The sequence below is a fragment of the Ursus americanus genome, chromosome 36 (assembly GCF_024610735.1).
Source record: "Ursus americanus isolate L20-20 chromosome 36, mUrsAme1.1.p, whole genome shotgun sequence".
NCBI classification, from domain to species: Eukaryota; Metazoa; Chordata; class Mammalia; order Carnivora; family Ursidae; genus Ursus; species Ursus americanus.
In genome coordinates, this window is record NC_142162.1 from 5,610,384 (window position 1) to 5,634,135 (window position 23,752).

The following is a 23,752-nucleotide window of genomic DNA, read 5'->3' on the forward strand; positions in this document are numbered from 1 at the left end:
TGGGTGTGGCAGCTTATTTGGACCTCATGGGGCCAAAGTAAACTGATCATGTGTTTTGCTCACAATCACCCACAGTATCTGTTTTTAAACAGCCTTATTTAATTTGAACTGAACTTGCCAACTTGGACCATTCCTAGTCTTTCCCATTCCTAACACAGAGGTCCAATCATCAGTTCATTTGATTCTTGACTCTGATCCTAAGAATGATATACATCTTCCTCAGGCACGTAAAGGAGAGGGAAAAAAAAAATTCAGTTGACCTATGTGACAAAAAATCTCCCCCGTTGAGTTCCCAGTAAAGAATACACACAACATCAAACACCAATAGTGCCAAAACTTTTACTGAAGGTTTTCAAATCTTCCAAGAATATTACAAAAAGCAAGCAAACACAGTGAAACTAACGACAAGTTTAAAACTGAAAGCTTATCTGGGTAACTCCATGCAGGCATGTGGGGAAAGGGAACATCTGAGTATTTATCATGATTAAAACACTGCATTAGGGTCTTTCCCATATATCTTATTTGATCCCATTCAGGAAAAATGATCCCGGACTAGGAAAGTATGACCAAAAAAACCCCAACAAAACAAAACCCAAAAACAACAAAAAGAAAAAAGAGATTGTGTCATCTATTAATATCATGCTAGCCTATTATTATCCATCAAACTCACCCAAGGGCCACCTGACTCTCTTGGGAAAGATAACTTTGAGTAATAATTCAACAGAGACCAGATTAGGGACCTCGTCAAGCTGGAGGTTGACTTACAGAAAACTGATAAAGCATCATGACGTTTTATTTGCATTTTCTGATAGAGAAATTTACCTGCAGGGTGATAGTTTTATTTCTCTGTAGGATGCTAACCAGCTTTAATATCTTACTCTGCAATCTCATTTCATCAAGGTCTTTCCTGCTGATTACATTCCCATTCTTCACATTCTCTTCAAATTGCTGTTATTCCGATGAGAAGTTAAGTGGAACTCCATTCATATGAGAATTATGTTTTCAATGATTTAAGAATCTGTGCTTTGATAATCCTCAAACAACCACATGAGGTAGGTAGTATATCCTCGTTTACAGAGGAGAAAGTGAGTCTCGGAGGAGGCACCGTACCTGCCCGAGGTTAGAGAGGTAAGAAGTCGTAGAGCTGGAGTCTGACCACAAATCTGAATTCCTTTACAGGAACTAAACTGGTGACTCACGTGTGGACTGAAAATCTGCACAGGAACATCTCCAGAAAACTAACTTTATCTACATATGTTTATGTTTGAATTATAAACACGACAGTTAAATATCAAAGGCAACTATGAAAGACCTAAGCCTGAGTATTTAAATAGTAACTGAAGTGGTTGCTTATTAATCTGTCGGGTTTCAAACCTAAACTTTTTAAAATTGGAAATATTTATTTACCCATACACTACTTGGAATATTATCATGAAAGTATGAAATTCCGATGCTATGCTGGTTTCATTAATGGTTCTGGACGATGCAAGGTAAATTACTACTGAGGTTGTTACAAAAGTCATTGAAAAGTGTTTGGAATACTTAATAGAGAACCTCTCTTGGACATTTCATGAGCATGTCCCTGAGAGCTTTGTGAATACATTTCACCAAATTCCCAGCTTATCCCACTGTTAAGATGCTCCAATTTACTTTGTCTTTAGACCAGTAAAGAAATGAGGAACACCGACATGTTTTTCTAGTCTTCAGGCCATGAAGGTGATGTGTTGTCCTGGGTAAACGCACAGGTATGTAGATATGAAGACTAAAGAGTCACGAGCTGCTCTTAGTCTGAAAGCACCGTAGCATATGTTGTACATCTTAAAAATGTATCTTGGGAAAGGTTGATCTTACATGTGTTTATCTGTCAACAAGCGTGCTTTTCACAGCTGGGATGTATACCTTCGGAATGCACCCTTTTATCCACTTGAAGATCCATTCAATGTATATGCAGATTTATAAGTTTTTCTCCATAAATAAGATTCTAAAGTTTAAGTTAGTTGGTATCTAGGTTGATGAAAACTTCTGCTTGTATTGTGAGGCCTTTGCCCAGCAAATCACGATTTAGACAGTGACCATCTGGCCTGGTTTCCCATATAGTGCACCCCTATTTGGTGGGCACTGGCAGCTGTCTGCCACAGATTTAAATTAAGTGAGGCAATCTGCCCCACCCCAACCCCCGATCCCAAACTCTGGAGCCAGCTAAATTTCAGCTTCAGCTGAAAAGTCACTATGTGGTTCGAATTCATCTTGACTCACAGTTTCACTGTCTTATCCTGGCTAAAGCTGCTCACTGTGTCTGTGGTTTTCTTACAGAAATTTTCAATCCAGCTAGTGCTATTATACAGTGTCTTTTCCAACCCTGATGTTAGGGGTGGATTTTTAGCTCGCATATTTTTTCCAGATGTGATAAGCTCTCCGTAGCCCTCTTGGTGAGCAAAAGCATATCCAGATCTTCTTGAGCTTGACCTGCGAGTCTGAGGCCTTCGACTATGTAAGGGCCTTGCCTTCTTTTGAGCCTTTTGCCTCTGACGGATCTGGAAAGGAAAGACACCCAGAGTGAGATGATGCGTCCAAATGACAGATTCCAGGCCCCGGGCCAATTTATGAAGAGAAAGCTCTTTCAGTAGAAACAGCAACAATAATAAAATACCTTCATTGTAAAAGGAAATGTTTCACCAAAAAATAAAGAAATTTTCCACCCAAAAGATTACACTGGGCACTGGTCAGTTTTTATTTCTACTAAGCGACTATTAAATAAGCAAGAAGTGTTAAGACAAGTTTCATTACTGTGTCCATCTTATACATACATCTTAAATGAATAGGAACATACTTTTGTACAGAAGGCTTTTCTAACACGCAGCATCCAAACACGGTCAGTATAATCATCTATAGTCCCATTCCCCCCAAATAGGCCTTTTCCCTCTTAAGGGAAATTCTCAAGATCTAATAGTCATTAGGAACCGGACTAAGAAAATTTAGAAAATGAGACTCAGAAATTCCTAACTCTTGTGGTAGGTTAGTATATCATGAGGTTTTCAGGGTTTTGATTTCTTTTGGATTTTGTTGTTGTTATTTTGCGGTTTTTTGCAGCCTTTTGAAGAACTCAACATCACTTGGGTGGGTTTCCAATGTTTCTTTCCTTTCCCTGTAAAGATGAGGAGAAAAATATCCGAGGTTTGGTGCAAGCCGCTTTGTTCTCTGATTCGGCTGATCTCTTAGAGTCTGATTTCATGTCAGGAGAAAGCCATTAAAGGCAGAAGATCATGACGTGACCACATACTGGAAGAAATGAACATCATCTTCCTTCCTTCAGCTCATCCATCATTTTCTGGGTTTCCATCAGTATGAGCTCACGGAGCCAAAGGGGAAGCACAGATCTAACAGGGGAACCTATGAATCATTTCAGAAGGAATCTTCACATGCTTTGGCCTCGGAATATGGAGGATAACCTGGTAAGGGAAGTTTTGCCTCGGTTCCTGTCAGTGACATTGGCCTGACCACTCACCTACCAGTGTTTGCCCCTTCTCATGGTGTGACTACAGATGTATATCTCCCCTTTCTTTCTTCTTTTCTCTTTCTATCTGGTTCCTGACCTAACTTGGCATTGTCTTGCTTCTGCTATTCTTCTCATAGAATACGTGCTGTTAGTCCCTTGGCTTAAGAATTTCTACAATCTGTTCTATTTTCCTTTCAACTTTATATTTTTCAATCCAGTCATCATGTTCCTCTTCGCTTTCTTAATCTGTTCAGAAGGTAGCGTCTCCTTATGTTTCTGAATCTACTATCACAATTCTACAAAAACTGAGTCCCGTCACCTCATACCTGGCTGGTCTCTCTTTTACTCCATCCTTCACTTGCCCCCAGGTCAGTAACTTTCCTTTAGTTTGCCTTGGCCTTAGAATAGTTGTCCAAAATGCTACCAGCTTCTTTTTTTAAAGTCAACGTTTAGAAACACCCATCTTAACTTGTAATTCATGACTCCCCACCTACGTTTAGTCTAGACATTTATCTTCATTAACATTCACAAAGCTACTACATTCAGATGTGGGCAGTTCATCTACTGGTATGTGATGCTGTATGCCTATGGCTGTTTCCAGTGAGAAGTTCATTAGCCCTTTCCTGGGCTTCCAAATCAGGCAGAGAAGCACATGAGTCCAAGAACCAAGAATCTGCCCTTCAAGTACTTATCAGCACTGCAACATACCCGGTCACTCAGGGTTGGGCATAAATCCATCTTCAAAAATCTGAGTACCACCACAGGCACAACTGAAGCCACTGTTGTTAAGAGGATAACAAGCCAGATGCACTTCTGGGTCAAAGAATGTCGTGCATTTCCTATTATTAAGGAAAAATATACATAATTATACAAAATATACTGAAGTATTAAGTAAGGTCCATAAGGTCTTTTTTTTGAAATGGTGAGGTTTGGGCTACCTAGGAAGAACCACTAGGTGTCTTCCCTCATATAGAGTATGTTCAGGAGTGATGAGAAGGCAGGAGTGGTATGATCACCACCCTTGGGAGCTGCTTCATGGCCCGATCGCTTGGAGATAGCCGATCAGAGCCACGTGTTCTCTGATCGAGACTCAGTCCAGCTTCACTCATGAAGTAGAATTCTCTCATGGAGGCTCAAGACCTCTTGACTACAAAGCAGCCATTATTTTTAAAAGGCACACTTGCTCTTATAGACTCTTGAATAAACTGCCATATCAAAATGATATAGTATATGTCTGGGGTGCAGGTACAATCTCAATAGCCCTGGGGACTGGCTATGCCATAAAAGGAGAGCTTTACCTAATATAGGGCCAACGTTTACAACTCAGGCAGCAGCCCCAGAGGGACTTGCTGATCCCTCTGATATTCACGGGGTTATGAAGAACTCAGGTTCCAAGGAGATCAGAGATGCTCCTGGGTTTGTGAAAAGAGCATTCCTCTCACTGACAGACTGCTGATGCAGCCATAGAACATGCTAGTGCAAGACGGTGGTGAAACTCATTCCCAAGTCTAAGCCGGTTTCCTCGCTTTATACTCACACCTCATATACTGAGATGTTTGTTTAAGCAAAGCAATAACGGTCAGTTAAGCAGACAGACAAATTCTACAGGAACATGTCAACCCTGTTTATATCACCAAAATAAACTTTCGTCCCTGTCGGTTTGCTAGGGATTTGCCGCAATACCTCCAATTATCCACGTCCCCTCTCCGGAAGCTAAAGTGTTAACACCATTTGAGTGTGTTTTGGGTATAAGGGCTTGGCTACTGATTGGTATGTCTGCATTTTCTGGCTTTGGAGGATAGAATCTGCCTACCAAGAGCAGCAGATTACAGTTGCCTGGGCAGAAACAAACTTGACTCAATAAATTAAATGTCTCTTTGAGCTCCTGAAGCTTAGTACCCCCAGGCATGGCTGGGAAAACAAACTTCACTTTAAAACCGCACTCCTCCTTGCTGCTGGCTACTAAGGAAAATTTTGTTTCTTAAACCCCAATGTTGATCTAACTTTTGAGAAGTCTCATTGGAGCTCAGTAATTAATTCCTGGAATGGCATGTGCTTAGCTGGAGAGAGTGGTCCCCACACAAACTACTTTCTCCAGTTGAGGCATTCCAGTCTCATTATGCGTGCTAAAATGCTCTCTTAGGACTAGAAGTCTTCTTGTCAATGCACTGAACTTTCAGATTTGGCATCCAAAAGAAAAAAAAAAAAGAAGAAGAAGAAGAAAGGAAGAAAAGAAAAAGAAAAAAGGAAAAAAAAAACCCCTAGAAGTAGTTAAATGTCTTTCTTTCATAATATGCTTATTCTTATTCATAACCATCATGTTTCTACATGGATGCAATCCTTTGGCAAACAAAGTATTAATGTTACATATTAAGTAAGAGTGGTGCAATTTAAAGATTTCCATGTACATGCAAAACGAGGCAAAAGATGAAGAGCTGGGGCGCCTGGGTGGCACAGCGGTTAAGCGTCTGCCTTCGGCTCAGGGCGTGATCCCGGCGTTATGGGATCGAGCCCCACATCAGGCTCTTCCGCTATGAGCCTGCTTCTTCCTCTCCCACTCCCCCTGCTTGTGTTCCCTCTCTCGCTGGCTGTCTCTATCTCTGTCAAATAAATAAATAAAATCTTTAAAAAAAAAAAAAGAAATGCAACTCATTTCTGTGCATTGATTTAAAAAAACAAAAAAACAAACAAAAAAGATGAAGAGCAACATTATTAAGTATATGTGTGCATTTAACTGGAATTGTAATTCCAGGTGTCTTTGCATCAGTGGAAATGTATAACCCTATAGTTGCTCTTATTTTGCCTTCTACATGAATCAGTTCTCTAAGAATTATTTTTCTGGATTTCTTAGACTGCATTCCTCAACCAGCGGATGCAAATGTCAGTCTCACCAGATTAAGCTCAAGAAGGCTGACAGGGTGCATCTCTCTTTTCCAGTTTGCTGGGATGAACTGAGAAACATCACTGTTACCAACTTATCTCACACAAACCAGAGATTTCTAAAACTTCTGAGGAAGTACATTAATAGCCTCATTCCGTAGTAGAGCTCAGTGGCCCTGTGGGAATCATTCTGAAATGTGGACTATGACGGTAGTATACTCCATACATAGGGCAGAAGCACACTCTTTAGGGTATTATAGAATCTCAGGGCTTTAAGGTATTTTTGGAGTTCCTGTGCTACCTGTCTGCTGTTCAAATCACCCTGCAGTGTTCCCAACCAGTAACCAAGACACATCAGCTTGAACCATCGTCATCATCTTCGTCATCACCATTATTATGGTTACCATTTACTGAAAAAGCACAATGTACCAGGCTACATGCTGAGGATTTTACATGCATTGTCTCCTGTAACCTTCATATTTCCTATGAAAATAGAAACTATTAATATCTCCAGTTTAGAATTTAAGACATCAAGGCATGAAAAAAAAAAAAAAAAGAAATCTGCCCAAGTTCACCCAGCATTTAAGTGGCAGAGCTGACACCTGAACCCTGGCTGTCTAAGTACAGAGGCTACTCTTTGTGCCTATGGACTAATGGCCAGCAATTCTTAGACTGCTCAAAATTATACATCATTTCTTTCCTATCTAAATGTAAGTTACACAGGTGAACTTTGGCAGTGATAGTGGTGATAATGTGGGATAAAAGGAAGAGCCTAAGATTTCTTTCTCCTCCCTCTATTATACACGAACTTTTTTTTTTTTTTTTAACAGGCCTTCAGGTAGCCCTGATATATGTGCTAGGCCTCTTGTTTGCAAAGGGACAATCTATTATATTTGGGCTGTTGGGAACCCGTAAGCAGCTATCATAGTGATTCTTCTACATCTGACGGGGACAGCAGAAACTAATCTTTCGGAGCTCTTTTCAATCCTGAAATCCTTCAGATGCCTGGCTCAATCCATTCCTAGAGCAAAGATTATTAGTCATCCCTAGTCCCACCCAACACAGAAAATAAATTACAAAGACAAATAAATGACAGCATGACACTAGGCCCCATAGATAATAGGACTCAACTTACCAACAAATGGAAACTGGTTTGGGAACATGCCAAAGATGCCATTACTGTGCATTGTAAATAAAATGGAGAAGTAAGTGGCAACGCTGCCCCAGATGAAGACATGATTAATGACAGTCCAGTAACTGGTATCCAAAGCTATCTGTAAATGGAGTCAAATGCAAAGAGGTCTTTGAGGATTAAAAGGGTATCATTTTACCGAGCGATGTTTCCCCAGGACTGCTCTGTGAAGAGATGGCTGTACCTGTCTACCTACCAGCCAGCCACAGGCACTCCTACTTTCTGCACAGCACTGGGAACTGACCTGACAGTTCTGGTAGACACCTGACTTGAGAACGTATATCTGCAAGCCACTATAGCTGCTTAAGGTTGAATCAGTTCAGGAGACAAAATGTTAATCTTCTTGTACATGAGAAATAAGAAAACACAATGATTTCTAATTTCAAAGTTACGTTCTAAATTGCTCTTAAAGCATTTCTGTTGGAAAAGAAATCTTCAGCAGGGAGCAACTGCAACATTCTATAATCTGTACATAAATTTTCACGTGACTATTTTACATGGGCATAATCTGTTTCACATCAATATCCTAACTCATTTTGATGATGCTTTTTCTTAATTTAATTGATAACAAAGAAAATCCTTAATCTTCTTTTGTTGTAAACTTCAGAAGCGAGGATTTAAGGTGACCTGGGAGCATGTTCACAAGCTCTTCTCTCTTCCAATAACTTGTTGTGGCAACAGAGCTACAAAAACAGCCTGCTATCAGGGAATCAAGGAAGTCACTGGCAAATCTGAGCCCTGAGTTTTCAGAGAAAAACAAGTAGGTTCTGGCAATGTTATTTGCATCTCCAAGGCTCCAAGTGGTCCAAGTGAAGGTTTGCATTTCTAGCACAGACTCCTTTAAGACCACAGATTTCTCACCTGCTTGAGGGGTTCCTACTTACACAGTAAATAGACCCTTCTCTGCATATGGAGACATACTTTCTCTTCCCACTTGAAGTTTACTGTTTTTTAAAATCTTGCCCCATTAAAAAGATATTGGCAGCCTTGGATATAAACTGCAGGGGTTATAAAAGGACAGTTTTTTTTCTCTCAAGAGGCCTGAGAACAGAGAGCCCTGCCATTCATCCTCAGCAAAGAGATGCTGGTGTTCCAGTTGATTTGGCTGCCAAGACATCAGGCCAAAATCTTCAACTGTACCTTCCACCTGTCAATTCATCACCATCGAGAGACACCAATAGCCTGACCTGTGGGGTATGAGTAGAAAAGCCACAACCAATTAAAGAGGGCTTGACAGAAAAAAGAAAGGAAAAGAAAAGAAAAGAAAGAAAAGAGAATAGGTGGATCCTATTGAGGCAGAGCTAATGGAAAAGACAGACAAGCACGGCAACCAAAAAAAAAAAAAATAATAATAATAATGAGAACTCTTAAGGGGATGCAATTAGATCACAGGAAAAAAAATTCTGGAAGAAAAAAGCATTATTTCTGAATTTAAAAATTCAATAGAGAAACCAAATAGTAGTCACTGATGAGAACTGAATTAATATTCTGGAAAAAACAAATGGAAATAATATCTCACAACACAGAGCAAAAACTTGAAGAAATGGAAACCATATGCAAAAAGATATGAGACATGAATGGCAAATCCATAGGTGACAGATCCATGGGCCCAACATATAAATAATAGCATCTCAGAGAAAAAGAAAGAAGTAATAGTCAAAGAAATGACAGAAGAAAACTGCTCTGCTATTGTGAACAAATAGCAAGATTTTCAGATTGAGAGGGTACTCTAAATCCTAGGAAAATTAAAGAAAGAAGTTACATTCTAGTGACGCTTGTGAATCCCCAAGACAAAGAACATAGACTTGCAGATAGAGAATATATTACTTAGAAAGGAAAGAGAATCAAGCTAATATCAAACTTCTACACTGAAACTGGGTAGAGTGGAACAACATTTACAAAGTTCCTAAAGCAAAAGTCTCTGATTCAAGAATCTCACACCCGGGGCGCCTGGGTGGCACAGCGGTTGAGTGTCTGCCTTCGGCTCAGGGCGTGATCCCGGCGATCTGGGATCGAGCCCCACATCAGGCTCTTCTGCTGTGAGCCTGCTTCTTCCTCTCCCACTCCCCCTGCTTGTGTTCCCTCTCTCGCTGGCTGTCTCTCTCTCTGTCAAATAAATAAATAAAATCTTTAAAAAAAAAAAAAAGAGTGGAAGACAAAGAGCATAAAAACAGTGGTGAGCAATGATTCTTATAATTTATAGTTGGCTCTAAATGAGTAATAATGTGAAGATGAGCTATAGTATTAACTTAGAAAAAAATCTGCAACAGTCAAAACATATGTTAAAGGAGCATTTAATAACATGCTGAAACTACAATTCTAGATTATTAACATACAAGAGGAGAGTAGGAGCAGGGAGGGAGAAATAAGTAGATACATTTTCAAAACTGTTTAATTTGGAAGTGGACAAGAGAAGGTATGGACAAGATAGTGAAACATTTGATGAAGGATAAATTATTATTTAATTTTGGTATATCAGTATGGAAATAGAGATTTAAATGACTATGAAAATGGGAGAAATCACTAGTAAAATGGGAATATAATAGTAAAACTTGTAAATTATTTATGACAAATAAGATATTTAAAAATCATAATGTATCTGAGTATGAAAAGGAAAAAATGGAAATAAAGAATTTAAAGTAATCATAACATGAAAGGAGCAAGATAAAATATATGTTACTATAATAAAAATGAGTTTAACTCCCTTATCAAAGGAGAAAAACCAATAGAGTAAGAAAGCAATGAAAATGAAAGGATGGGCCTAGATTATACATCAGGTATATGCAGGCTAAGAAAAGCAACAGAAGTAAAACTAATATAAAAAAACGAAATTTAATTAAGATCATTTTATCATAAAAAGATAAGCTATAAAGGACAAATAACAATCAAGAACCACTACACTGCAAATAATATAAATTATATTTATTACCTCAAATTATATAAGGTAAAATCTCCTTGAAGTACAAGAACTTGATAAGAATCATAATTACAAGGGAAAATTTTAATACACTTCTCTCAGTATCTGACAAGCATGGTGGTTCTCTGGAAATCTGCGGCTGACCTGGCATCCAATCCCCAGTGTGATCAGAGCCACGCTGTTAAGAGGTAGTAATCATGTTTTCACTACAACGATGCAGCCACATGGCTGGGTGTTGCTCCCAGAGGTGCTATGCTTGGCTCTGGTTCTCCCTGGTTCGTTTGCTCTCCTGAAGATTCTGGAGCTACCTAATAGTTTTTAATAAATCTTTTGTCTGCAACTATAACCCTTTATGGAAAGTAATATAGCAATATTAATGACACTTAAAATGTACATACTTTCTGACCTAGCAATGAAAACAACAAAATACCATTCTTCATCCATCATCTCAGTAAAAGTTAGTTCTCACTCCAGAAATTTCATTTCTAGGAATTTATCTCAGTACATAAAATTTATATGCTAGTATATGCATTGTAGCATTGTTTCAGTAACCGCAACAAAAGAAACATCCTGAATGTCTATCGATAGAGGGCTGATGAATAAATATCCATATTGTGAAATTCTGTGCATCTCTGAAAAAGAAAGATAGATCTGAATGTGCTGGTTTGGAAAGCTGTTCAGACCATCTTGTTAAGTAAGAAAAGCATATTTCAGAATAATATGCTAGCTATGCTCCCTTTTTCTTGAATACATATGTGTGTGTCCCAAAGCAAAGAAAAAATATGGAAGGAGTTAAGCTACAGTAATCGTAATGGTAGTTAACCAGGGGAATATGGAAAAGAAAAAAAGAAGGTGGTTCATTTTATTTTAAACACTTCTATAGTGTCTGAAATGTTAAAAGGAGCATTATATAATTCAAATAACAACAACGAAAAAATAACCTGATATTAAAAAAAAAATAGAGACCGCTAGAGCTTGGCCTATAGCATCAGCAGACACATAAGATTTATAACTGTAATTATAGACCATGGAAATTTCATGGGGGTTGTTACCCCAATGACAAGTCAAGCTTAGACAGCGAGGAAAGGATATTAATGCCGCTGTCAGAGTGAGCTTATTCACAAAACTCCTGAAACTTATTATTCTATATATTAAAGACAGAAGTTTCTGATTGAAGCCAAAATTGCGGAGTTTTCATGGCTATAAACATTTATGAGCTCAGGTCTGAGAATTCTAGGGTAAAGCAGACATTTTCAGGGCTTCTGAGAAATAAAAATAAGCGGAAGACTAAAACGACAGTAACTTCAAGTTTTCACATTGGATAACCTATGTGTTTATCATCTGTTGACAGTCTCTCTCCCACTTCAGTCAAGGGTGGTATTGGTGTCCTCCGTGTTCCCTTGTGGGAGACAGAGGTGGACCATGAGTTCCCTGTAGCTCCCACTTCTCCCTATAAAGAAGGGAGGTCCACATGGACTTGGAGTTGGGGACCTGAGATCGGATCTGGGTTCAAATGCCGGCCTGCCACGTTCTGTGTGATTTAAAATGTAACAAGGCTATTTTCTTATCTACAGTAATAGTATTTATGTTTCAGAGGACTGTGAAGAGGATTAAATGAGAGAATGGGATTATCTGAGAAATAATTCATTTGCATAGTAAATGCTCCATTAATGGGGGCTGTTGTTGCTCTGAAAATCAGAAACCCCGACAGAGACAAGTGGGCCAAGTGTGCTTTCGGTAACTCCAACCTCTCCTCTTTATTCTTTCAGAGATTCTCTTTTCTCCAAACCCCATGCTTCTAGCTTTAGCACTGTTTGCTTTTCTTTCTTTTCTTTCTCTCTTTCCCTCTTTCTTTCTCTTTTTTTTCCCCCTTTTTCTCTTTTCTTTCTCTTCCTCCCCCCCTCCTTATTCTTCTATACAGACAAGAAAGTATCTTATATCTTCTTTTATGTTCAGTCTCATCTTTGTTCTCATACATCCTAAAAATTTGCATTTTAACCACTCTTACTGTAGAATAAAAGACTTTGTCCCGGACAACAATGGAGTCAGAAAGGTCTGGGTTCCAATCCTGGATCTGGGACTCACTTTGTGACCTCAGGCAACTCACTTAACCTCTCTGAGCTTCATCTGTAAAAGGGGACAACAATACCTATTGCATGGTGGCACTGAGAGAATTAAGTACAATTCATGTTATCATTCATAGTAGTGATGATGACACAGGTTTCTGAAGGCTCCCACCAAGGACAGGCCTGCTTTGGTAAGGGGTAAGATGGGCATGTATCTAAGACAGGAGGGATAATTGTGTACCTCAATCAAATTCTTCTCACTTCCTTTGCTCAACTTTAATCTCTCTCTTCATATCTCCCTGCCCTTACATCCATTCAACAAAAACTGATTTGTGTCTGACACTGCAGTTTAAGTTGGAGTATAGCAGAAACAAAGCATGCCACAACTTGGAAACATTCTCGCTCACACCTACTCTGCTTCCAGACCTCCATCTCTAGCCGAGATCTCTCCTACCTTGTTCTCTTGCCAAAAATGTCCTCAGTCTCCCGGCTGTTTCAGGACCCTCTGGCACTCAGAATTAATGGCAGGGGGTATGGGTGAGGGCGGGGAGAAATCAGGTGGAGCAGAAATCTATGGACAGGAGTACGTGGATAAGATCTAGAGGACATCAGCTTGTACATGGCGAGGAGGGCACAGCCACCCAGTGGTGAGACCCAGCACCTCATCTTCACAAGTACAACTGTGTGTGTGCATTACTGCTTCTCAAGTGTGCCTAACTGCCCTGTGGCTCCGTAATAATTGTGTTGTAGGAAACGCTTGCCCCACGTTTTTCATGGAACACTCACAAATATCTTTATAAAAAATCACTGACTCAGAAAATAAGACTACTGGATCCTAGTCCTAAACCTGCAATGTAGTCACTATGTGATCTTGGGCAAATCTTGGGCTCCAGTTTGACATATCGACTTTAATTATACTGTTACTAACATATGACAGCCAATTCTTTGAAATTCTGCTAAGAAATAGAGTTAATTCTCCCCTTGAACGGACTGGGCTGGATTTAGTGACTCATTTCTAATGAATAGAGTATGAAAAGGGAAACATAGTTTACAATGGAGAAACCTGAAAAACATCATCCTAACGAGTAACCAAGGTCACCATCACCAGTAATAAGTCACGCTGATATCACATGCTCCCTGATAGGATGTGACAAGAAGGCATATCACCTCTTTGTGATTCTTCCCCCAAATCCATAATCTCAGTCTATTTCTAAGAAAACATCAGACAAATCCAGAAACATTCTCCAAAGTACCTGACCACTGTTATTCAAAAGTGTCAAGGCCATGAGAGACAAGGAAAGATTGTAGAAAGTTGACTACAGGAGACTGAGGAGACATTACAACTAAGTGCACTGTAGGATCCGGGAACAGAAAACGGTCAGTAATGGAGAAACTGGGGAAACGTGAGTCAAGTTTGTAGTTCAGTTAATAGTATTGCATCAATGCTAATTTCATAGTTTTGACAATTTCACAGTGGTTACATAAGATGGTGATGTTAACGTTAGAGGAAAGCTAGGTGGGTAGGACCATGGTTTCCCTAGAGGAGACAGTAGGCAGAGAATGGATCTTGGTCTGAATCAAACAGACCCAGATAGCCCCACCCATAACATCTCGAATGATGGAGCAATGGTTACCTTGGGTCCTAAGGAAGAATCCCCTCTGAGGAAGTACAGGTATCATTTTTATAAAACCCTGATATCAAAGGTCAGAAATTTTGAATTGTTTATTTTGAAAACTCCAAACGACAGAACATAAAACTCTGTCTTTTTTTGTGAATAAACAATATTTTTAAGATAGAATTGTGTCTGTGGTCTCTCAATTTGTGAAAAAAGAGAAATGTAACTATGACATCCAATAGGAACTGTGCACTTTATGGGGAAAAGAACTTCCAAATCTAAAATCAACATAAAAACACAGCACTGGCCTTGCTATGATAGCATATAAAGAATAAATTATGGACGAGGAAAAACAAAAAAGATATATAGGAATATCAACAAGCTTTTTTTAAATAGATAATGTTAACCAAAAATTGTAGAATTGATTATGAAAAATAGTTTCACTAAACATGCAATGCCTCTCATACCTATTCCAGGTAATTTTTTTATCCTTACTTATGTAGCAGATGGTGTTAATGACAGTTTGAAGAATATTTCCCATTTGCTTTTTACTTTAGATATTGACCTCTTATCTCAGTTACTACCTTTAAGTGATCTCTTGGAGTACCAATTAACAAGCCTGACCTGGTAAATAAGCTGTTACCACTAAAGAGATGTCCCACAACTGTCCTTCCCTTCAGGAAGAGAATCCAGAGAACTGGAAATGTGCCCTCGTGTCAAGGAGTAAATCACCTACTTCTCTAGGCTAGAAATGTAAGAGTACACACAGAGTCTGCTCAATGATCAAAAGGCACAAAACAAAACAGGTTGGAGTGTCCAGTAGAGTGGCAAGAACTATAAGAAAAGATGGAACAATAGCTTCTTGTGAGGTGATATACACCTGTTCCAGTAATAGACTACCATGATGAATGTCTTAGCAATGCCAGATACTTCCGAGTCACTCCACTATTTTCCTCTCCGCCATAGAACTGAACATAGGAGAACTAGCCACGGAGGGTTTGCAAAGCAACAGCATGATTTAGTTGTAACAGAGAAAAACAGAACTTTCTGAGTGGAGAAATCTGGTTCTGTTTTTGGATGCTACCTATCTGATTCTGAATTATGAATTCCCAAGATGTCAAGTGTTGGATGGCTTTGGTATCGATTTAATAATAGTCACTCAGATGGACCAAGGAATGGCAGAGATGTCCTTTAAAAGCAATACGTTTACATTTGGTTCATTTAATGTAATGTTTATTTTTGAGTCATGAAGAGAAAGTCGGGGGTTTAATGAGATTCTTTGTTGGAAATGAGCCGCTAAGATTTGTAAAAAAAGATTGTTTCTAGGATAGAAAAAGGACTGACCAAAGGCAATTTAAACTCTAAAAATCAAGCCCTCGATTGATATTCGCTCCCTAAAAAAAAGAAAACAAGCAAAAGAAAACAAAAAAAAAACAGGTCACTTTGCTTACCATATCCATCTGGAGATACAGATTTTAATGGATAGGAAAGCTTTTGTGACCTCTAACTCAATACCGAATGGCTTTGTCCACCATTTGCATTAAAAAGGAAATAGAACTACTCAAGATGCCCAGTGAGGTCAACGGATCATCAAAAATCATTTCCACCAGAAGAGCTTCTCTGATTTTAAGGTTCAGATATGCCAAAATATAACACTGAACCACGAATAATTTCACAGATATGTATTGCCAAATGAATTTTAAATCTCGCTTTAAAGCCTGGAAGTTATTAAGTGATAGAAATCATGGGAAAGTTTCTGCTATCATTGGAAAACTTTTTCAAACCCAAGAAAGAGGCAATAGTATAATCATTTTTCTATATATATGATACTCATCCCCAAGAAGTAATTAGTTGTGAGGTTTCTACAACACAGAGGTTACAGACACTGAATGCTAATCTCCCACATCCGGTCATCTACATTAAAGCTTTCTGTTTTCATCTTGAAATGTGTAGTTAAAAAGAAAACCCCAGGATTCCTTTAGGATGATGATGATGATGATGATGATGATGATGATGATTTGCCCCAACAAGTAGACAATATCAGTCAACAGTGAAAATGAATTTTAAAAGCTGTAAAGCCATCAAGTTAAGACATTTTCAGCAACAGGGTTACCTGCACACTGACCACAATGACCAATGATGTAGCCATGGTGACTGCAAAAGACTGGTAGTCAGCTATGTGCTGCCCATCTTCGCCGGCCACGTTGTGAAAGGCTCCATAGGGGATGAAGAAAAGGGCCAGTGAGGTGTAGATGCCATGTGCCATGCAGATGAAAAATTTACGCTTGTTAAACAGTAGGTTCAGCTGTCCAGGTTCGTAGAGCTGGGGATAGTCCATGCTGCTCTGGTCACTCACATCCTGTCAACAAAGTTACTTCAGTGGGGGAGGCTTGAGAAATCGGAAAGGCCCTCAATGCCCCATCTCAGGAACCAGCAAGTGCATGGCTGAGCATACCCTAATAAACACTATTCATTAGCTTGTTTTCATTCCCATGATAACTGAGAAGATAATCAATGATCCCAGGTTTACTGAAGAGGAACTTGAGTCTCCAAGAGAGACTCATGAGAGAACATACAGCTCTTAGAACAGAACCAGAATTTGCACCCAGATCCTTGGCTTCAGAATGAAGTTTCTTTCCTCTACTCTCATGCAGCTGCATTCATGCTCCCAGAATTCTAGTGTATCACACGCAGCCAATGGGGCCCAGGGATTAATTGCCAAGGCTGTGAGGGTAGCGGGCAGGAGATGGCAGCAGAGAGCTGCAGAGTAGGACTTGGCCAATCTGACTGAGTTCCTAACTGCGAGAGGAGGGAGAGTAGAAGGGGAACAGGGAAAGGGGGAAATTGCAAGTGGGATTCCAGTGGGAAGGAAGCTGAGCTTGAAGTGCTGAGTGTTGTACTCAGTGAGAATTCTGATACCAGCTGTTCGAGACAAAAGATTTAAACAGAATGAGAAGGTATGTTTGGCCCTAACAGGGTCCTGGGAGAAACTAAAACAGTGCTTTGCAAACTTAATGTGCACACAAATCACTTAGGGAGACCAAATGATGATTCGAAAGGTTGGGGGTATGGCCTGAGATTCAGCATTTCCAACCAGCCCCAAAGTAAGGCTGCTGACCACACTGTGAGCACCAAAGCCAAATGCCCAAACCAAAAAGGAGGTGAGGCCTTACCACTGAGGACACCGGAGGACCAGGAGTAGAGCAGAAGCAGCCAAAAAAGAAGCAACACAGGCATGAACTCAGGGGACAGACCAAGTTCCCCTTCCTGCTTGTGGGATGGCCCTGGACTTGTTGAATGGGGTCCCATGAAGAACACTGACATATTCTCTTTAGGAAGTCCCATTGTGAAATGTTGCTGGTGCTTCCTCTTCCAGTCAGTGGCTGGTGAAATTACGTGCACACACTTTGAAACCAGACAACCCTGAGTTCAAACCCCAGTTCCACTGCTTAGCAGGTATATGGTCTTAAACCTGTTATGTAACCTGTCTGAACCTCAGTTTCCTTATCTCCAGGCAGACAACAGCCCCTCCCTCACAGGACCGCTGTCATGGTTAAGTTCATGTATTCAGCGGAGTTCTTGCCACACCATAAGTAATAAATAACAGATGCTTCTATAAATAATAATATATAAAATAATGATGATGGTAAATAGTAATAGCAGAGCAATCTCAGAGTCAGGTGGCCTGGTACTAGGCTGACTTCTGTCACACACTGGCTGTCTGGCTTTAGGGCAATGACTTGAGCTTTGGTTTCCTCCTTATAAAATGAGTGGATCCTAGATGATCATGGAGGCCTTGCAGCATAACATTCCATCATCCTGTGATCAGTGTAGGGGCCAAAGCTGACAAAGTGGGAAAGGACAGGGGCGGGCACTCAACTTGATGGCAATAAGGGGCCTTATTTTATATATATATATATATTTTTTTAATTGCACAATAACCATCTTTTCCCAGAAACTGCTTTATTTTTATTATTTTATTCCACATTCTGGGCAGCTACAAAGCACCAAAAAAAGAAACACTTACAAACATAGACACTTGGGAATGGATGTGCTTAATCCTTTACATCTAAGGTCTTCAGGAGTTCATGACTTTTTTATAGAATTCCCCAAAATATGTCATTCACAAACTGCCCTTTTTACATACAAGAAGTGAGACAACTGACTAACAAAGGCACAGAATGGGAGAGTGGAATGAGCTCATAATGCGAAGATTTATATTTTGCAATAGACAGCTAACTTGAAAGATGAGGCCTAGCAAACAGGTCTAACAACAGCCTGGAGAAAATCTGGTTTTCTCAAATATACTTCCAAAAAAATTTTTTTTTAAATAATGCACTCTAATTGTGCCATGGAAACTCCTCTGGCTAGTCTTCTACTTCCTCATCGGCAGCCAGACTTCTTCCCCCTTCCAGGAAGCACCTTCCAAGGCAATAAGTGCGCCAAGGATCCGCCATTTTTGTAACTGATTCTCTCCCTTCTCTCTTCCCAAGCACATTGAGCTAGACTAAAGACTGTGCCCCTTCTCTCCATGGCTGTGGGGCTTCATGTCTTCCTCTCCCATTGGCAGAGTACTCTACTGGCCTCTAGTTCCTGTTCTGGGCAGTGCTGGCCAAGGAAATCTCACCACAAATGCAGGCCATCTGGCTTCCAACAAGTCTCATCATTTTCTGTCACTGCATGGTTCTCTGCATTCAGGGGCTAATGCAGCATTTCCCAGTGTGTGAGCCATAAGGCACTAGTTCTGAGGCATATTAATAGGTGCTATATGAAAAATAAATAAAAAGAAGTACAGTCATATAAGCCTGGGAAATGCCAGACTAAAATGAAATTAGAGACCATTTCATGTAGGACGTCTCAGAGGCGTTAGAGAAATAATATGGGGTGTGAATCTCAAAGAGGAGGGTAGCCAAACGATCAGAGAACTGTTTGGTGGGGGGAGGATCTGGAAGGGTTTAGATCCATGCAATACCTATTAAAACAACTGAACTTCCAGGACTCTTTCCATGACTTATGTTTTCTACTTAGAAGCTAGAAGCAACTAAAAAGCCTCAACAGAGCAAAATAAGTTATAAAGACAGAGAAAAATACATACCTGGTCAAAAATGCCCATGGCTAAAACAGGCAGGGATGTGTAGACAATGTTAAAAAGGGTAATGAACCACTGATCATAAACAGTCTGAAAAGAAATAATACATCAGTGAGAAACACCATCCACAGAAGAATATTCTCTTGTAGTTTTTTGGGTTAAATATCTCAGTTTCCCGAGAATGGATGAAAGTTTGATATCAGAGACAGACATGAGTTCCCCGCTAGGCTCTCTTATCAGCCCTGCTGCCTCAGTGGAGTACTAGATTCCTCTAAACTCCAACTTCTTCATCTCTAAACTAAAGCCACGCTCTCCTTGCACAGTTGCAGTGGGGATGAAAGGAGACCACATACACAGAGCACCCAACACAACACCAGACACACGGAAGGCCTGAAACCCCGTGGCAGGCTATTTCATTCTTCAGGTTTTCAACACCTTATATAGTAAATCCAATTATCTGATCTAAGTGATAAGCCAAGGATCCACTAAAATCTTCAGAGGAAGATGCAGAAATGAACCTGTCAGCCCAACCCTGTGTTCAAATGGAGAGTATTTTCTTGGGGATGGTTTAAAGCAAAGTGGCCATGAGCTAGCTGCTCAATCTACTGGGTATAAACGAGTTAGACAACTAGAATATCCCTTACACGTATATAGACTACTTCCTTGCATGAGCCTCACTCAAAGTCGAAGGGGCATGTGAAAGTTGTTACATCCCCATTTTGTTGATAAGTACATAGAGATGTAGAAACAAAGTGTAATACATATTATAGAGCTTATTATATGCAAAGGCAAAAACTAAAACCTAGGTCTCCAGCTCCTAACCAATGTCTGTTCTACCATTTTATCATCCATTCGTCCATTCAGTGTTTGTCAAAAATCAATGATGCGCCAGGTACTAGGTTTTAGGCAATGGTAATTCAGCATGCTGTAATCAGATACAAATTCTTCATAAAATTTGCATTCTGATGGTGGCAAAACACAGGCAATAAATAAGACTATATGTGTGTGTGTGTGTGTGTGTGTGTGTTTGTGTGTGTAGATAACAAATACTAGGGAGGAAAGGTAGATAAGAAATGTGGGAGGGTTGTAATTTTAGTAAGGTAACTGGAGAAAATCTCACAAAGAAGTGACATTTGGGAAAGATCTAAAGGAAATAAGTGATCAGATTATCAAATTATGCAGCTTTCTGGGACAGAAGCATTCCATTCTGCAAGTAGATGCATGAAAAAAACCGTGAGGAAAGAAAGCATCTGTTCAGAAGACAGCAAGGCAGCCCCATTGGCTAGAGAAGAATGACCTATAGGAAGAATAATTCAAAGGAATAAGGACTTGGATCCTATGGAGGTAACCATACCCTATTCCCTAAGCGAAATGAGAAGACACTAGAGAATTCTGAGCAAAGGAACAACCCGATCTGATTTACACTTTAGCAGAATCACTCTGGATTCTTGTGCTGAGAATAGACTGAAGACGGGCTATGGTGGAAGCTGAGAAACCAGTTAGGAGGCTACCACTGTGGCCAGATGGAAGAGGGAGGTGGTTGGGTCAGGTGACCAGCAGGGAGATGTGCTGAATTCTGAATATATTCTGAAGTACACATTCTTCTTAGGGAAGTTCTGAAAGCAATGAGGAATCTTAAATGCAAATGTTCCAGACAGAAAACCTAAAGGTAGGTTCCATATAGTTATATAAATAAGGCACTCCATTAAATTATGTCCTGTGCATGTAGGTTATATCGAAGAAAAAATATTTTGGTGTCTATTGCTAAATCTGGATTTGGATTACCCTGTCCTCACATCATTGTTTATTCTTGAAATGGGTGTATATTTGTCTAAGGAAAGAGGAAACGAAGGCCAGTTTCCTAAGGACAAATCTCAACCTGGACTGTTCTGTTGAAGTTCCACAGGTGGCTTTATTCAACACTGAATAAACCGGACACTGTGCAATATACTGATTATTGTATTCTGAGCAAGGTTAGCCCTATGGGAAGAAGTAAAGTAAGGACGTTCCTGCTGTCAATCATCCTGGGGCGGGTTCAATCTTAGGGCAGGAAAAAAAATGAGAACAAAAAAGGGAAAAAGAAGAGTGGGATAGATGAGAGAAAGAAATAGTTTTACTCGTCCTGTGTCTCAAAATTGAGACCTGGAATCCATGTAGGAAAGATCTGTTCAACATCATTCTGCTTAGGGTAGGTCAAAGCTAAGCAGAAAAGTTGAATTCTACCACCAATAAATAGCCAAGCTAGGATTTAGACAAGGCAGCGTCATTAGGGAAGATACTTTCAAGAGGAGTAGGCTTATGGGGCGCCTGGGTGGCACAGTGGTTAAGCGTCTGCCTTCAGCTCAGGGCGTCATCCCGGCGTTATGGGATCGAGCCCCACATCAGGCTCTTCCGCTATGAGCCTGCTTCTTCCTCTCCCACTCCCCCTGCTTGTGTTCCCTCTCTCGCTGGCTGTCTCTATCTCTGTCGAACAAATAAATAAAATCTTTAAAAAAAAAAAAAAAGAGGAGTAGGCTTATGACTCAGAATAACCACTTCTAATAACCAGTTTTAAAGTTCTCTAATTGATAATTCCCCTTTATAATTCTTTGAGTCCTATTAAACTTTATTCCTTGAGTCCATCTGAACTCTGCTGTAAGGGTTTGAAAAGGCATCCTACATCCAGTGATATGCTAAGTATTCAACAACTGGCTGGGGGGGCGGGCAGCACCAATGTGTAGCATTTGCCAATTTCCATGGTGTAAATATTCCTCCTGTGGCTGTTTATGTGGTGATATCACTAAATACGGAGTTGAGAAGAGATGTGCCATAGTACACCATTATATAGTATTTCCACCATATATAGCCAATAGATATAAAAAACCCCAAGTGCATAAATAGTAAAACATGGTAAAAGAATTCGGAAGTGATGTGTTTTGAGTATTTATAAACTTAGTTTCTAATATAATTTATTTAAATTGTAAGTTGATATAATTCAATTTTTAAATAATGGTTGTTTTAAACTCTAGCTCACACAATTTCTCAAAATTAAACAATCAGTTCTTATGAACCAATACGGGCCAGCTCTAACATACCACAGCTTATGTCCATGCTCGGTGCAAAGTACTACAAAACAGCCACAGCCACCTGAAGGAACACAGACTTAATGCGGCAAGAGAGAACCCGCAGAACCGCAGAGCAGTATCCCGGAGTGCCAGCAGCCATGAGAAGAGACTGAAAGAGCCTGTCGGTGTTCCTTGGGAGCCCCCAGGGTATTTAGCAGAGGCATCTGAAACAAGCCTGGATTTATAGTATTCACATAAGATGGGGGCATGTGTGTACAAGTGACTCATACCAACTGCTCACTGAAGATAATGAAAAAAGTTGAGAAAATACAAAGCACAGGGGCGCCTGGGTGGCTCAGTCCTTAAGCGCCTGCCTTCGGCTCAGGGCGTGATCCCGGGGTCCTGGGATTGAGCTCCGCATCGGGCTCCTCCACTGGGAGCCTGCTTCTTCCTCTCCCACTCCCCCTGCCTATGTTCCCTCTCTCGCTGGCTGTCTCTCTGTCAAATAAATAAATAAAATCTTAAAAAAAAAAAAAAGAAAAGAAAAAGAAAATACAAAGCACAGCATATTTTCATCTAAGCAATCAGTGAACTAACAATACAGTGGGAAATTGCCTGTTAAGATCAGGGAGAGAATTAGAACTTAAGAACTACTTCAAGGCCTAGGATAATGTAATCTTTCTCCCCAGACTGTTTACTTCCTTCTACCAGCTGCTGAGGATGGGATGAAGGCCTGACATTTTGGGGACCAGCCAGCTGTCCCTTTTGCCAGGAGGCTTCCCTTGGGTCTCAGCCCAGAGTGGAATGTTCCATCAGGATCTCTACCCTTGATGGGCATAGAAACTTGTCCCTCTAGCCCTAGGAAACAACAAAAAGCAGATGAGCATAGGCTTCTCAATTGCCTCCTGTAGACCATCAACAGTCCCAAGGCCTGTGGCTCAGAGCAGTACAAACTTCTAAGCTCCCAGCCCAGAGTAGGAATGATAACAGGGTCCCAGACGCTAACTCCTGTCTACCCTGAGTCCACCAGAACTGCAGCTCGGGCGACGCCTGGGTAGCTCAGTCGTTAAGCATCTGCCTTCAGGGTCCTGGGATCAAGCCCCGCATCGGGCTCCCTGCTCAGCAGGAAGCCTGCTTCTCCTACTCCCACTCCCCCTGCTCATGTTCCCTCTCTAGCTGTGTCTCTCTGTCCAATAAATAAGTTAAATCTTAAAAAAAAAAAAAAAAGAAGTGCAGCTTGGACTCTCTTTTCTTTGGACAAGCACTGGTTCCATATCTCGATATATATTCAGAATATCTGGCTTCGTGCACCAGGAGACATAAGGAAATGCTCCGGTTGTAATAGTCCCAAACCAGAAACAACCAAAACATCCATCAGGAGTGGAACGGAGAAAGACACGGTAGTATATTGATCTAAGAGAATACTATAGAATGACGAAAAGCAAGGAACTA

The 23,752-nt window shown here is 40.3% G+C and overlaps 1 protein-coding gene across 6 annotated transcripts in view; it reads right to left on the minus strand.

Moving 5' to 3' along the window:
- Nucleotides 1-323: 323 nt before the first annotated feature.
- ATP8B4 (ATPase phospholipid transporting 8B4 (putative)) overlaps nucleotides 324-23,752 on the minus strand; it is a 246,914-nt gene continuing 223,485 nt past the window's right edge. For 4 of the 6 annotated variants that reach the window (XM_087859264.1, XM_045812103.2, XM_087859263.1 and 1 more), the window contains 5 exons: nucleotides 19,263-19,346; nucleotides 16,281-16,526; nucleotides 7,512-7,650; nucleotides 4,205-4,335; nucleotides 324-2,534 (listed from right to left, as the gene is read on the minus strand). In XM_087859264.1, coding sequence (XP_087715390.1) covers nucleotides 2,253-2,534; nucleotides 4,205-4,335; nucleotides 7,512-7,650; nucleotides 16,281-16,526; nucleotides 19,263-19,346 — 882 coding nt within the window. In that variant the 3' untranslated portion in view covers nucleotides 324-2,252. The remainder of the gene's footprint in view (nucleotides 2,535-4,204; nucleotides 4,336-7,511; nucleotides 7,651-16,280; nucleotides 16,527-19,262; nucleotides 19,347-23,752) is intronic. The other 2 variants (XM_087859266.1, XM_045812106.2) reach the window with 2 other exon arrangements.